The sequence below is a fragment of the Triticum aestivum genome, chromosome 5D (genome assembly GCF_018294505.1).
Source record: "Triticum aestivum cultivar Chinese Spring chromosome 5D, IWGSC CS RefSeq v2.1, whole genome shotgun sequence".
Lineage (NCBI taxonomy): Eukaryota > Viridiplantae > Streptophyta > Magnoliopsida > Poales > Poaceae > Triticum > Triticum aestivum.
In genome coordinates, this window is record NC_057808.1 from 401,650,692 (window position 1) to 401,666,906 (window position 16,215).

Below are 16,215 nucleotides of genomic sequence, written 5' to 3' on the forward strand. Positions count from 1 at the left end.
GCCACCCTCTCCGCTCCCCATTGCTGCCCCGTCGCTCCCCGCCGCGCGCTCCTCGCCTCTTCGCCCGTCCCTCCTCACCCCGCTCTACAATTTTTCGATCTGGCACTGCCCGAGTGGTGAAATGGACTAGAGCGTGCTCGGAATTTTGTAGGTATGCAACTACTCGCCCCGCGGATCACCACAGATCATGCCTGCATATGTGTCCGCGGTCCGTCGTATTTGCCGAATTCCGTTGGTGGGAGCATAGGCCCTCCCCCGTGGACTGTTCCAGGAACGATCCTGTACATGGCTAGGGCAAAATTGCCCTGTTTTTCTTTTTCATTTTGTTACTGCATCCATGATCTGGTACTGTCGCCTGGATGTTTTTCTTTCTTTGTTCTAAAACCCTGAAAACAGCACGCAAGAAAATATGCTGCGTGGTTAAAAGAGCCATGAAACGACAGACTGTACGCTGTGGAGCATAGTGTATCGGCATCGTGTTTGCCGTGATCAGCTCAACCGCTCAGTCATGTGGTTTGTGGCTCCACTAACCATGTTTTTTTTTGTTTCTCTGCATCATTCTGTTTTTTCTTAAACAATCATATGATGCTAAAGTAATTTTGAATACTGAATTACTTGGTATTTATTCAAGTGTTTGCTTCCGTTTGCTGCTCAACAGTCAGTTGGTGTGTTAAAAAAACAGTCAGTTGGTTGGAAATTAAGCCTTCTTTTAGTTTCGCACTCGAGCATTATCGGCACAAGTTTAGAGATGTACATGCCATGTCTGGCCCCTAGGATGGCTGCATTTCCTCACTGCTGAAATCTGCACATTTCTGTACTGTTCTGACTTGATCCTTGGCCTATGTTGGAAGGATGGCTCAGATGTCAACTTTATACCAAGTTAAATATTAGGCGCAATTTGTCCTTTAATTTACAAGCTACTAACGGATGTGCCCATTCCTGTTTCAGATTGGCAGGAATCACCGGTTCAGGCATTTTTGGTGGACAATCTTCATTTGATCCTGAGTGCTGACTCGCTTTTCTCTTGTCATCAATGTCTGGCTTGCTGAATGTACTTGCTTATCCTTGTAACTGTACTACCATGCATTTACTATGTTTACTGCCAATCTTAACAGTTTACTATGTTTTGTTATTATTTGTCTTGATAACTTGATGCTTTCTCCCTTGGCAGTCAAATCTTAACAGTTCTGCATCGAATCTTCCAGACTCAACTGCACGACCATTTGCAACATCCTTTTCTGGTCAATCTGGATCAGTTCAAGGTTTCCATCACTCTGGTGAGCATATGGTACACTAGCTAGGCTAGCCCATTGACATAGTGCAACATCCATTGTGTACACCTTTTTATCTCTTATCATTTTCTGCATTTTTCAGGTCTGCGCAACATTCATGGAAATTTCAGTCTTCCAAATATGCCTGGATCACTGGCACAAAGGAATGCTGCGATGAGCGGCCTTCCGTCCTCCAGGGTTCAACAACATGGAGGGAGCATTTCTGGGAGATTTGCTTCAAACAACCTTCCAGTTGCCATGTCTCAGGTTTGAATGCCCACCTTTATGGAGGTTTGCAATATCTTTATTTTTATACTTTGAACAGCACGAACATGCATGTTAATGGGTTTGCAATCTAAGGAACAATTTTGTTGGGTTAAATATAACATATTCTTTCCGTGGTTTCATGTGGAGGATGATGATTTTTACTGTTTTGGTATTATATTGTTTCTTTTGCAGATTCCTCATGCACATTCAGGTGTCAGTGGTAGAGGAATGAATGTTGGTGGAGGTCAAGCATTTAGTAGTGGCATGAATATGGGTGGTACCATTCAAGGTTTATACTCAAATTTGGGGACCAGTGGGAATCAAAATTCTGTTCCTGGCATGTCAGTATCTCCAGCTTTAGGAAACTTGGGTTCACGTATTACAAGCTCCGCAGGAAACATCGTGGGCGGAAGTAACATTGGAAGAAATATAAGCTCTGGTGGATTGTCGGTGCCGAGTATCTCATCGCGCGTCGATTTTAGTAACAATGCTGGAAGTGGAAGACTAAATGTGCAAGGATCCAACAGGATGATGAATGACCTTATTCCGCAAGGTAGTTTATTTAACCATCAGTTGATTTTTTTACTTCATAGATTTACGCTAAGCTTCATGTTTTAGCTCGAAATAATATTTTTAAGCATGTTTAACCTTTGCTATGTTAATACTCTGTTCAGAGTTTACTTACCATATCCTTTGCTTTGAGCTGTGTCCTCACCCCTTGACTTTCCTACCAAAAAAAGGTTGGGCATATGAAATAAGTGGTCAGCATATGATATAGGTTTCGTTGGACCTTTATTTTTGTTGGAAAACACAGTAGGTAGCCTTGGTGTTCATGCTTCATAAATTATGAACCATGTGATGCTATAGTGTATTGCAGAATTCCTTTTTGAAAGTGTGACACTATTTAGGAGCCAACTTTTAGAATTTAAGACCTTAAATAGTGAAGTCCAACGTTGTTGGAATTCCTGTCATCGATATTCTTTCTTTTGCAGGCATATGTTGGTTGTTCGAATATGTCTGTTCTTGCTTTTTTAGTGATTGTTACTGTACCTATTTCTTAATGTTGTTCTATTTTGTGATATTACCAATTTAATTTATGAAAGTAGCTGGGTTATGATAAAAGCTTGTTTATATTTTATACAATCGTGATAGTCTCATGAGGGTGAATGATAAAGAAGCATACAGTGTGTTATTTTCTTCTGTTGAACTGCATGTTCTCATTCAGTTTATTGTTTATTGTTTATTTATCTCGAACACCAGGATCATCACAACTGATCAATATGATTGGAAGTTCATACCCAACGTCTGGAGGTTCAGTATCCCAGAACCAAATGCAACCAGGAAACAATTCTCTAGGTTCTATGGGGATGCTACATGACGCCAGTGACAGCACTCCATTCGACATCAATGATTTCCCCCAATTGACTGGTCGACCTAATTCAGCTGGTGGTCCACAGGGACAATATGGTAACATTGCTGGAAAATCATAAATATTTCTCCCTATTTTTGGATGATTCTTGGCCAATCTCTCTAAATTGCAGGATCACTACGGAAGCAAGGAGTTGGTGTTAACTCCATTGTTCAACAAAACCACGAGTTCAGTATTCAGAATGAAGATTTCCCGGCTTTGCCAGGATTTAAAGGTTGTTACAGTTGAATTAATTCTAGAACCTGTCTGTTGATTCAGTGAGATTGTTCTCATTATACTTTCGGTGCAGTGGTGCATGATTATTTAATTGTGTTACTTTGTGATCTTGAAGTTCTAATATTGGCTGCATGCCAGTTATTATACAGCCCCGCTACTCTGTACTGATTGAACCTCAGTATTTGAACAGCTTAGTTACCAACAAAATTACCCTGTCATAAAATCTTCTATCTGTTAGAAAGCCTATTGTTTTTTTTAGTCGTGTAGTAGGAATGCGGTGATCTTCTCCTCAAGTCAAGGAATGCTTACTACTGTTCTATATATTGACGGGTATTTTTGTGTTCTCTACTTCTCTTGCCACCTTTCACTGACCTAACTAAAAGGTGTCGTGCTCGTCGAAGCGGAATTTATAGCACACCATTTTTGTGAATACAATCATATAGGTGGGAAGGCGAAGATGCAGCAATTTCATGAGAGGGCCAGTGGGGCAAGACCATGCAGCTGACGTGGCCCCGCGGGAATTTAGAAAAATATCTCATAAATACTAATTTGGTACTCCCTTCGTATCAAAATATAAGACGTTTTAGCCTACAAAATGTCTTATATTTTGGTGCAGAGGTAGTAGTGCTTTATAAGATATACATATGCCAAATCGAGGATGCATATATGCACCATCTATTGGCAATAATAATATATTTATTATTATTATGTGATGCTCGAACTGAAATTACCATGAATCATCATTAAAATATATGGTGGCAACCTAGAAAAAATGCGCCAAACGACATTTAGATAAAAAGGTCTTACTGCAACATGCTTACGTGCGCTGCAATTCGGATGCCTACAAGTAACAAGTAGCCCTAATTTTTGGCAAGAAATGGAATTGTGTATTTATTCGTGACATGTAGGGCAATGTAATACACAAGATGGGTATAGAGCTCTTGAATTAGTTACTTTAGGGGAAGATAATGAATTTGTCTTTCCTGCGAGAACTCATATAGAGAATTTATTGTAAGCTTCTCATACCATGACTTACGGTCATAGATGGAAGGGCATCCTAACCCATCGTGTTTTCCATGGGTCCTACTCTTCATATAAAACGTGAGCTAAATATTAGGTATGATTTGAGGCATAGCAACATTGGGAGGTGGTTAAGCCAATTTAATTCCGGTGCTTACCATGGTTATAATTCATTTAAGCTTACCATGGCAGTAAGTTAACTATGAGATTCATGACCCACCGTGTGGACCAATATGGATCAAAAGAACGCCCTGAAAATTAGCTGCAGCATTTAATAGAGATTGCTGCCGAAGTTACCAATTTGGCCATCTGCGCACATACATTTACTCCTCAACTTTGGTAAGCATCTCAAACTGTTTGTTTTCTTGTGCCCGCTTCGGGGCATCAAGACAGCTGTACGGATGAATACAAATAGTTGCACTTATGCCTTTAGGCCCAAATGTAACTATAATGTTTTTTAATATCTCAGTACTATTGTTACAGTTTAGGCTGACGAACCATCTTCCCATAAAATGTAATTTGTCATTTGTTTGGTCAACTTTTGTGCTATTCTCCTTTAATGGTGCCACATGTTTTGCATGGTTTAAATCTTCTGATTTTTTGACCTATTCTTTCCACGTGCAACATGCTTATGCTTTAATGCTCCATAAACATGCACGAAACAAAATAAGACCTTGGTAGTGTTTCTTCATTCTTGAGGCTTTTTAATTCTTTCCTGAAGTAGATCTTTTGGCTGATCATTGCACTACCTTCCTTTTTCCCCATTCCGTCAAGTTATACAGAATATTGACATTTTGAATTATCAGGTAGCAGTTCAGATTATGGCATGGAGTTACATCACAAGGAACAACTTCACGAGAATGTACCTGTAATGCAAGCACAACAATATCCTGTGGGTTCATGTCTCTGAATTTTGAATTTTTGTTTCTCCGAGCATTTATTTTGACACGTTATGAACACTTACACAGATGGCAAGGTCCGTTGGGTTCAATTTAGGAAGTAGCTACCAACCAAATCGTCAGCAACATCAGCAGGGTGCTAATTCAGTAAGTTATATTGGAAATCCCTTGAAATAATCATCACACATTTAACATCTGTTGCATTGTCATGGTTCTGATATGTTTCTGTTTTGGCACGTCATATTCAGATTTACTGCTCATACTTACCCATTAACACATAGAATAATCTTCATTATGTTATGTCAGATTCAGAGTGCTGGACCCCAAAATATTGGACTAAGACCACTAAACTCTCTGAGTCAAACTTCTAGTTTGGGATCATATGAGCAACTGCTCCAGCAATACCAGCAGCCGCAGGCTCAGAGTCCTTTCGGGTTGCAGCAGATGTCTTCAGCCACACAGTCATATGGGGATCATGGTCTAAAGCCCATTCTGGGAGGCCGAACACCACCTGATCCATACGGCTTGTTAGGATTGCTGGGGGTTATAAGGATGAATGATCCTGATTTGTCATCTCTTGCTCTGGGAATAGATTTGACAACGTTGGGTTTGAATTTGAACTCACCAGACAATCTGTACAAGACATTTGGCTCTCCATTTTCAAATGAGCCAGCAAAAGGAGATCCTGAATATCCTACTCCAGCTTGTTATGTGGCCGAGCAACCCCCAGCACTACAGGTAGCTGCCAATATCTGTAGGCTATTTCTGTGTAATGAGATGTTTTAAACCCATATTCAAGAAAGTCCCAGAATCTTTCTTTGATGCAGCCGGTTCATTTTATGATAAATATTTTGTAACAAGTTCTGTCTTGGTGCAGCCTATGCATTTTCAGAAATTTCAGACACTCATACTGTTTTACATATTCTACAGGTACTTTCACTACTTGAATGTATTAGGTTCGGCCATTAGTTTCGGTAAATTTTAAGGTTATGATCTTTTGTCTTTGGTTTTCAGCATGCCGAAGGATGAAGCTCAAATATGTGCTGCCAATGAACTGTGAGTGCATGGTTTCACTGGTTATCTCATTTAAATATCTTATTAGATGTAATAATCGAATCGTCATGCATGCGGCTTGTTCATGTTCTGAATCTTTTACCAAGAAATGTGATCTTATTGCGGTATCATTTGATAAGGGAACATACTGCTATGTCCTGATCAAACGCATAACACTAGAGAAATATTAACCTGTAACCTGTCAGATAGTGGACCAGGCCCATTGACTGTCATGGATCTATATCACAAGAAATTAATTAACCTTGTGGATTTATTCATCTTCCTGGATGAATACTAAGTCGGCAACATTTGAATGTATTCATGATCCGCTTAGCATCTGAAGCTGCGTGAATGTTTCCATTTCCATTTTCTTTGTTTTCTCTATCAAATATCAATATTTTCTATTATTTATTTTCGATGTTTTTTTGCTAAGTTGCACAAGTTATGTTAGCATTGCTGAGCATTGTTCAAACTGACTTGTAAGCTATCCTTTTTTAGCAATAATATCTTGTCTTAACCCTTGCTCATGACCTAGTGCGCACATCACAACTGAGCAGAGCTTTAGCCAGTTTATTTTTTGGTATATACTAATTCTTAGATATGTAATGCATGTGTATTGTTTTCGTCAGGTATAATCGTGGATGGTTTTACCATAAAGAAGTGCGGCAATGGCTCACAAGAATTTCTAACATGGAGCCTCTCATCAAAACTCCTTCATATGAACAGGGGTCTTATGCCTTCTTTCATCAACCCAATTGGGAAACAGTGCGTAAGGTACTTACATTGGGTGAATATCAAGCATCTCTTGCACACTTATTGCATATGATAGTGGAGCATGTGTTTTGCTGCAGGATAACTTTGTTCTCCATTATGAGCTAGTAGAGAAAAGGCCAAGTCTCCCTTCTGCGTCCCAAATTGGTAGGTGAAATTTTGCTTGGTATGTTTTTCCTGACTACAAATATTTTTGGTTTTTGTTTCTGTGTATCGAGCAATCATCTCACTGTTGTATGCAATGTAATATAATTTTGTTTTTCAGTTACCTCCGGACTCTAGCTTTCTTGTACATGAATGGAGAGCCTTATTTATAAACATAGTGAAGCGACATTGCCCTAATTTGTCAAGGTAGGTACTGTCTTCTGCAGTGAAACACTTATATTGTCGTTGGTTGAACAATGCTTTAGTTTATTTATTTACTTATTGGCAACTATTGGGAAGGAATAAATGTTCTGTGTGGCCATTTTAGGAAAGAAAATGTTTCTATTTAATTTAATAAAAGAAGCGAACACCTGCGGAGGGGGGTCCTTGAATGCGTGTGGATGAGCATGTGACACACACACACATGCTGCTAGCTCACCGAGTAACTGCTGTGCTTGGTTCTCATTAGGAAAAATAATATGTTAACATTGTAGTTTCCATTAAACTTGCTACTATGTGCGAAGATATGTGGCCATTTTAGGAAATATTTTTTCTTGAACACAAAAAACTTGACCCATGGACATTATCACCAGGGCATTTATTTATTTATTTTTAAAAGAAGTGAGCACCTGCCTAGGCGGGGTCTCGAATGCAGGTGGACGAGTGCTTGATTAGTGCTTCCAGCCAACCAAGCACTTCCGGTTCTTGGTTGGAAAGATAGTATGTTAACGTTGTAGTTTCCATTAAACTCATTGCTGAAAAGTGGGAAACCTCGAGGATCCCCGCTGCATTTATGTATTTGACAATCCCTGATACCCGTGGCTCATTTCATCAGCATGCTGTTTCTTTCAAACATGCCATGTTAACTTGGCAAAACCATTTATTTCCACTTATGTTTTGAGCGATGTAATCACTGTTCTGCTAATAATGATTGAATGAGTTGACTTGTTGTATTGAGACAAAATTGTAGCCGTTTCGAGCTTGGGATGCAATTCGACTGATCGACTGGGTTGACGCAGGCTATATAGTGAATCAGAGAGTACCATGTCATGTCGATATGCGGAGAGGAGGAGGCTGCTGAAGGAGGAGAAACTGTCTTTGTAATTATATAGTCAGGAAAAGGATGGTACCGTCGTTAAACTTTTTACCTAGCTTCTTGGTACATCATACGGGGAGTCTGTCTGTAATGCTCCTTGACAAACAGTTTAGGAGTAGCCAGTCAGTCTGCCTGTGTGCAACTCTGCATGCATATTCTCTCTTGCCTTTGGATAGATGGATCATGGAGGGTTGCTTCCTTAAATTAATTCAACAGAACAAAACAAACAAATCGGTTTATCTTCTCCGACAGTGGTAGGATTTGTTACTCGTTGGCTGTAGAAATTCTGCTTACATTTTATCGGCGCTGCCATCTTGCTCAGCCGTAATTCTGCTCAAAGGATTTTTCGGAAAAGGTATTTTCCAGCCAGGGGCATGTTGCCACGTTTAGTCAGCAGGGTTGATGGGGCTTGATCTAGCGCATTTGCTGTACCGCAGGCGCTTGTGATTTCCTGTTTCACAAAAAAGTCACAGGATGGGGCGTGGCAGGTTAGGGGATGGCGGCGGTGGTGGTCGGCTGAGGGTGATGCCGGTTGTGGGGCTGGGAAGAAGGGCAGGTGGCTGGAGGTTGAAGATAAACGGGAGGCATGGGATTGAGATCCGACGGTGGCTGGAACTTTACATAGGAAACACTCCGTGATGTGTCTGTCTCTTGCGACGCATATACTCTGTCCGTTGGAATGGCAATAGGAACAGCAGCAACAGCGGCGCTCCGCCACAACCTCCCCGCCGTCCACCCAGACCTCGCCGGTGCGCACCTCCGTTGCTCATCCACCCCCAGGGAACCACGTCATCTGCAACGCAGCTCACCTCCCACCCACGCCCGTCCTCCGCCGCGCGTCCCACCCCCCCCACTGCCGTGCATGCCTGCCTCCTCAAGACAACCTTGCCATGGGGGCTGCACCGTCCCCAACTCCCTGCCTCTCTGAACGGTGAGCGTTCCCTGATCCTAACGGGGATGCAAGTGGATGATGATTCTTCATCTGTGTCATGTTAAAAAACCACCACCACCACAACAACGGGGAACTTCTTAAATCAGTACAAGCACACGATGATGATACACCTATTGATAAATTTAATACACGGGAATCTAAACTGAATTATTAAATGTTGCAAGAAATACACAACTGAAGGTTTGCATAGTTCTCATCTTATGCTGACACGTTGAATTCTTAAATGTTGCAAACAAGTAAGTTTGAACTCTCAAGTCTTTATTGGATTCAGTCGAGCATATCTGTTGTCTTTCATGATTTGCTCCATGGTTGTAGGAAGAGCTACAACAACTGATAGATGTTTTTTGTGAATAAAACATACATCTAAAAATGTGACCAAAAAAACCCCGCTCCCGGCGGGAGCTCGGCGTGTGGCAAATGTCGACCACTGTTGATGTTCTCAACCTGTTGAAATAAACTATTTGCTATTATGGAGGAGGCAACTTTTTGTGTGCCGATCGCCATACTAGTAGTTATTATGACGATCAGACATAAACGACGCGACAGAGGACTTGCGGTACGGTCGCCCCCGCTCCCCTGGTCGCTCCCGCGGGCGGCCCGGGAGCGAACCCTAGGCGCCGCCAGCGAGCTCCCTCCGTCCCCTCCTCCCCTTGCCGCCGCCGGGCGAACCCCGCGCGCCTCGGCGGCGGCGGGGTCCTTCCCTCCTCCAGCTCGGGCAGGGGCGGTGCGGGCCGTCTGCTCCGGCAGGAGCTCGGCTTGGCGCCCGCGCTGGCATGGGCGGCCGCATTCGGGAAGGCGCGAGTGGGCGGGCGGGGTGGCCCGTCTGGGCGTGCGGGGCGCGGCTCGGGCGCGCGAGGCCTCCGGCGGCGTGGATGTGGTGCCTTGCGGGGGCTCATGGTCAGGGGTGACGGCAGGGGGTCGGATCTGGGTCCCTCGCTGCGTGCGTCCTGCCCGTGTCCGAGCTGGTGGAGCTTGAGGTGCATCGGTGGTGCTTCGCTGGCCTGGCTGGATCCGGGCGGATCTGGCCCATGGTGGTTCGGCTTGGGGAGGTGGTGTTGGTGGCTGGTGGAGGCGGGAGTGGTGGAGGCTGGTGGCGGTGAGTGTTGCTGGTGGTGCGAGGTGGGAATACTGCGGCCGGTTTTCGATCTCCCCCACCTTTGGTTAGTGCTGTGGCACTTTGGATCTGGTCTCCGGCAGGTGCACGGTGGCGCGCGTGGGGCGTGTTGGTGCTCCTGATGTTTGGCTGCAGCCTGGAACCATGGTGGTTCCTGGCCTCGGGCAGTGCTCCTCTGCTCCTCGCCGGCATGGTGCTCGGTTAGGTTCGGCGGCTCGCGCTGCGTCCGGTGGCCCTGCGTTCGGACGGCCATTGGTGGATCCAGTGCCTAGTGCTGATGTTTGGCCGTCGGCGGTCTCCGCGGGGTGTGGTTGGCTGCGACGGTTCGTCGTGCTTCTTCGTCTCGGAGGGGCCCGATGGTGGTGGTGCTCAGCTGCCGTCTTGCTGTAGGGATGTGCTCAAACTCCGGGTGAGAACCTTGCATTGACTATGTCGATGTCAGCGGCAATGGTGTCTGTGGACATCGTTTTCCTCGTTGGAGGTGTCGTTGTGGAGCTCCAGCACCTCCAGTACCTTGTTTTGTGGTATCCGGGTGAAAACCTAAGATCCGGCTTGTCGGATGGGATGACGATCTTGTGTCCTTGTCGGCACTACCTCCTTGGAGGCGTCATCTTGGAGACCCAAACGACGGCTTCTGTGCCTGCGTGTGGTTGAGTTTGCAGCGTCTGGTGGTGGTGGTGTGGCCAACTTGGGATTAGTCGGAGGGTCCAATGGTGCTGGTGGTGGTGCGACTGGCTTGGAGTCGACGGTGGTTGTCTGGTGGTGTTCTTTGGGGTTTGGTGGCAGTGCCTTGGGCGCCGCAGGGCGGCCATCTGTTTCCCCCTCGTGAAGGTGTCTCGCTATGCATGCTCAAGACTCTCCCTTGGCGGTCGATGTGTTGCGGCAAGCGTCATGCTCTTGGTGATGTCTTGGTTCATCTTTGCTATTTGATGACGCCAGATACCTCCCCAAATTGTTAATCGTTCCAATCTTCCATCACGGGGCATCCAGTCAAGGTTCGTGTTTTTTGCACTCGTTGGTTGTGGATGCTCCTGAGTTGTGCCGTGGGGCTCGGTATGCACGGAATGCGGTGCGTTAGGTTCCTCGCAAAGTCTAAGTATTGGGATCCCTCGACGACACCCCACAACTACTTGTGTCTTTCATAGTGATGGTCCTTTTAGTCTGCTAGCTAGGTCCTGCCCTTGTTGAGTGTCTTGTTCTTCTCTTCTCCTTGTAACCTTGTTGTACGGTTTTCGGCCCGGTTTCCCTTATAAACGGGTCAACTTGTTTAGGTTTTCGATCCGGTTTCCCTTATAAACTGGATCACTCTTCTGGCATAATGGCCATTTTGAATAATATATTCAGGTGGAAGGACTCCTTCCCCGATGATTCTCAAAAAAATAAAAAATACATAAATGACGCATCTGCTAGAGTTGCTCTAACACGAGTTTGTCGGAAGGTAGATGTTTATGGGATAGTAGTGTCGGTAATATTTCCTCATACCATTGCTTGATAATTGCTCAATTATTTATTCTGACAAGCTGTAACCGCATATTGATTACTCCAGCGGGAGATCGGAATTCTCCCAAGAAGTAGTTTCCCCAGGGAATAGGACTACTAACTTTGACCACCGTTACATCAACGTGATGGTTCTGAATTTGCAAATTACAGCGAGCTTCAGAGTTTATACACTTTTAGCCAAACAGAAAGCACCATACACACGGCAGTTTCTAGCTCTTGAAGAAACAAGGCAGATTTGAAGGTAATCACTCTGACGCAAACAGACGAAACCAAGGCCACTTGAAAGTTGAGATGTCTATACATAGAGCAGCCTCTTATATTTCAACTTGAAATCAAGTAAAACAAAAGGACTACAATTTACACAAGCGTCTTCATAACTGAATCCTTGGTAACAGAACTCTACTTCCACAACATAGTAGTGCATATATACTACAAGTAGTGACCCACAGACAGAAAAATCCGTAGGGGTCTTATTGTGCACCTACTTACATAACAGGTCACCAGACGTTCATTGTGATAACTTGATAGGTGCGATAATCGCAGTAAGCTTTATACTGAAATGACATGTGAAGATCCTGTTGTGGGCGTGGGCGTGTGGCAAATAGCTCTTCACATGTTCATTCCTGCTTGTCACATATTCACCATCCTGGCAGCCTCAAGGGTACTGGAGCATCTCCTGCCACAACATTTCTCGGATCATCTCCACGCCGAGTTTTCATCTATATCGAGATCGATGGGTGCCTGAGCAGGAGGGTTTGCGCTGGGATCATACAACACAGACATATAGGGGTGCTCCAGAGCCTCAGTGACACTGATCCTTTTGGAAGGATCGAAGACCAGCATCTTCTGCAATAGATCAATGGCGAGAGGGTGCGCTTGTGGGTACATTCTAGTGAGGGGAATCCCGGCGGTGTATGAAAGGGATTTGATGTACTTGCGAGCTTTCATGTTGCCAATGAACTCCAGGTCATCATCGCTCATGGTGCCAAGAACATTGACTATAAGCTTAAGCTGATTTAGGCAATCAGTTCCTGGAAAGATCGACTTGCGGCCAAGTAGCTCAGCAAGGATGCAGCCAACAGACCAGACATCTATGGAGGTGCCATAGTTGTCGCAGCTGAGAAGGAGCTCCGGAGCTCTATACCAGCGGGTGACAACATATTCAGTCATAAACTGACCTTTGGCGTTATTTGTGCGAGCAAGACCAAGTTTCCATTAACCAGAAGGTTTCCTGGTTTCAGGTCTCTATGCAGTATCCCTGCTGAATGAAGATACTTCAGCCCTCGGAGCAGCTACAGTCAATAAAAGGCGGCGTCTTAGACTATTGATAGATTGACAAATATTAGAGAAAACATAAAATGGTCGGCAGAAAAACTATAGATATCATAGTAATTACAAAGTATAGTAATACGTAAGACAAGTCGAGCAGGAAGTATCGGTTAAAATGCTCAAGTCCAGGTGTATATATACATGTAACTTTTCTTATTATTTACACACAGGCTTACGCCATATATGTTCATGCAAATACCCATGTGCAAAATAAGTTTTGTATCAAGTTGTTTTGGTTTTAAGACCTATCATTCCTAAGCACACAACTACTATCCGGGTGCAGCTATATAATCTACTATATATAGTGCCATCGCAGATATTGAAACAGTCCTTCTTCCAGAAATTAGCTGATCATTCTCTGGCAACTTAACAACTTGGAACTTGACAACTTAACATGTACCATGGACTAACTGCAAATTGGTATACAACTATAAAAACATTATTTTATCACACAAAAACCTTTCCTGGAACAACCAAACATCATAACTCGATTAAACAAGATCTCACCAATGGCAACACCTAGGCATCTCGAATAGAATATATGTCCAGTTAAATAGTTAGGCATAGCTTAGATGAAGGCTGTAACATTACCAGACCTTTTGATTCGTGTCGGGAGGAAGAATGGCCATGGGCATTACATCCAAATAACTAATGTGATTGACTATGTCTAGCGAAGCAAGCCCAAAGACATTACTTACAGATATAACATGAGGTGTGAATGAACTAACTTGTGACATAATGAAGAACATATGAAATATTACTGGGCAAGTGTCAAGCAAAAAGAAAGAGTGAAAAAGAAGAGGTGACTGTCGCATACCTGAAAAAGCAAATATTGGCAGTGGTCATTGGAAAGCGTTATAGACGAGTTGATGATCTTCTGCAGATCCGTGTCCATGAGTCCGGCCACCAGGTAGACATCCTTGAAGTTCCTCCTTTGTATTGGCATCATTACATCCTTCAAAGCAATGACATTCTCGTGACTCAAGTGCCGAAGGAGCTTCAGCTCGCGCAGCGTCCTCAGTGCATCCTCGTGGTTGTGTCAAAGACATTGTTAATCTTTTTTATCACGACCTTCTCGTTCGTATCCTTGTTCATGGATGAGCAAACTACACCGTAAGCTCCTCTTTCCGATGGGCTTGATCGGCACGTACTTGGTGTCGATCTCAAACATCGTCTCGCACATTATGTAGTAATGCTTCCCATGGTTTCCCTTGCCCTTCGGAGGATCTACCATCTTCGCCATTTTATGTTTTTGTTTCTACCAAGAGAAGGAAATATAGAGTTACAATTCCATAATTGAGAATGATGGGATGTATAGTCTTTCGTGGTAGGAAATTCTTGAATCGCCCCCTCCCCCTCACCCTCCCGACCCCCTCGCGCCGCCACCCTAGGGCAACGCCAGGGGGATCAGATCCCGGTGCCGCCGGCTCCACAACCCACAATGAAAGACACTGCCGCCGGCGTTGGCCGCGGTGGTGGCGGCGCCCGGTGCTAAGGCGTTGAGGCAGGAGTAGGCGGCGACAACCCCTCGAGGCGGCTGGGGCACCTCAGGCTGGGGGCTTCGCGCTGGGGCCAGTGCGGCTCCCTCGTCGTGCATCGGCAACCGACGATCCCATGGCTGGTGGTGTTGGCGATGGTGGGCACGGCGGCGGTCGCGGATCTAGATCCCACCTAGATCTGTTGTCGATTCTTCACGTGGATGTTGCGGCACAATGAGGGCTCCGGTGAAGGGATGGAGGATCTCCGCCGTAGTACCGGCGGCGGCGTACGCCTTTATGGCAAAGCTCCGCGCGCTTCCAGACAGCTGCGAGATCAGGACGAGGCGACTTCTGGTGAAAACCGTGCCTGACTGCGGTCTTGGCGGTCGATGGTGGCGTCTCTGACATCGTTTACTTCTCGAGGCATTGTCGTTGCAGGTCACGTCAACTCAGTCAGGATGTTCCGGGGGAAACCCACCATGGCGGCGCCTTTGGTGTCGTTCTCCCTTCAGGAGCATCGTTTTGGAACAAGTGCTGGCTGGAGGGGACAAGAGGAGGAGTGGTGCTAAATGCAGGATGGTGGCGTTGTCTGACGTCGTGGTGGCGTCGACGGCAGTCCAGGCAAGGTCGGTGCGTCAGTACCTCTTCTGGAGATGGATCGGTGGAAGACGGCAGCGGCAGCCTCTGAGAGTGCGCGGACCGGTGTGTGACCCAGTCCCAACATTGTGGCTTGGCTGGGGCATACGGCTTTAAATGTTAGGCTTTGGTGCGATGTCTACTTGGTATTCGGCTCAGACATTCGGCATCCCTTCATCGAGTGGCTAGGAGTAGCGATATGTGTTGCCAAGATGGTGGCTTCAAGCTTACTGGTGTATTACTTTGTAAGGTCTTTGTGAATAATTAATAAAATGGTTGCATGCATCGCGGGTATATCTCCTTTTGTAAAACATTTTTTTTGAGGAAATTGTAAAACATTTTTGAGAATTATGGAAGCATAACAAAAAAATGTTTACAACTTTTTTACGCCCTCAACGGTGTTGCCAGGTCTTGTGTGAGCTTGACCTTTTCCATGGCAATATAGTCTCTGTTTCCATCCCAGCTTTTTATCCTCACCCTAACTTAAGTGTGTGATACTGAATTTGTCCAATGCTCTTTTCTGAATTAGCAGAGCTATATACGCTTCACGAAAGTAGAAAGAAAAAACTGAGGAGGTGGAGAGAATCTCCCGCTCGGTGTGCTCGCTCGGTCACTCACCTGACGAAGCATCAGATCTGAATAGGCCGTACGCGGTACCGCTGCACTTGGCTTGAGCTGGAGGAGTGGGAATTGGGAGGAAGACGGCGATAGCTAGCGAAGGAACACGCGGCGGCCTGAGGAGGACCTCCCCGAGCCGCTCCTATATATGCCCTGCCGCCGCTCAGCCCACGTGGCTCCTCGGCGCCGAGATGGGAGGCGCCGCCGCTGCTTCCGGGTAAGCCGCCCACCGGCTTTCCGGCAACGCCTCGCGCGTGCGCCACTGTCACAACGGCTCTTGGGTTGATCGGGCATGCGTGCGTGTGTGCGTGGCCGGCGTTGAACGGGGCCACGAGGCGCGCTGCTCCGGGCGGGAGAATTTTTTTTCTTTTTGAAAGATCATCCTGATGGCGGGAGATGAAAACGTGGTCGGGTTGCTTTCC

The 16,215-nt window shown here is 45.4% G+C and overlaps 1 protein-coding gene, 1 non-coding gene and 1 pseudogene across 4 annotated transcripts; 1 reads left to right on the forward strand and 2 right to left on the reverse strand.

Moving 5' to 3' along the window:
- On the forward strand, positions 1-8,410 carry LOC123122144 (probable NOT transcription complex subunit VIP2). Of its 3 annotated transcripts, none has more exons than XM_044542285.1 (16): positions 1-151; positions 949-1,051; positions 1,172-1,277; positions 1,375-1,538; positions 1,731-2,091; positions 2,799-3,005; positions 3,080-3,181; positions 5,010-5,095; positions 5,172-5,249; positions 5,409-5,840; positions 5,980-6,032; positions 6,117-6,158; positions 6,785-6,929; positions 7,007-7,092; positions 7,192-7,277; positions 8,090-8,410. In XM_044542285.1, the coding sequence occupies exons 2-14, from the start codon at positions 1,034-1,036 to the stop codon at positions 7,079-7,081; spliced, it is 1,869 nt and encodes a 622-aa protein (XP_044398220.1). In that variant the 5' UTR covers positions 1-151; positions 949-1,033; the 3' UTR covers positions 7,082-7,092; positions 7,192-7,277; positions 8,090-8,410. The 3 variants fall into 3 exon arrangements, with proteins under 3 accessions (XP_044398220.1, XP_044398219.1, XP_044398218.1); XM_044542284.1 differs by having other exon boundaries at positions 7,007-7,073; positions 8,041-8,410; XM_044542283.1 differs by having other exon boundaries at positions 7,007-7,073.
- On the reverse strand, positions 1,200-1,277 carry LOC123126453 (small nucleolar RNA snoR35). The gene has a single exon (XR_006461700.1). It is a non-coding gene; the product is annotated as a small nucleolar RNA snoR35 (small nucleolar RNA).
- Positions 8,411-12,362: 3,952 nt separating the features above from the next.
- Positions 12,363-14,304, reverse strand: LOC123122146 (mitogen-activated protein kinase 4-like; annotated as a pseudogene).
- Between the last annotated feature and the right edge of the window lie 1,911 nt (positions 14,305-16,215).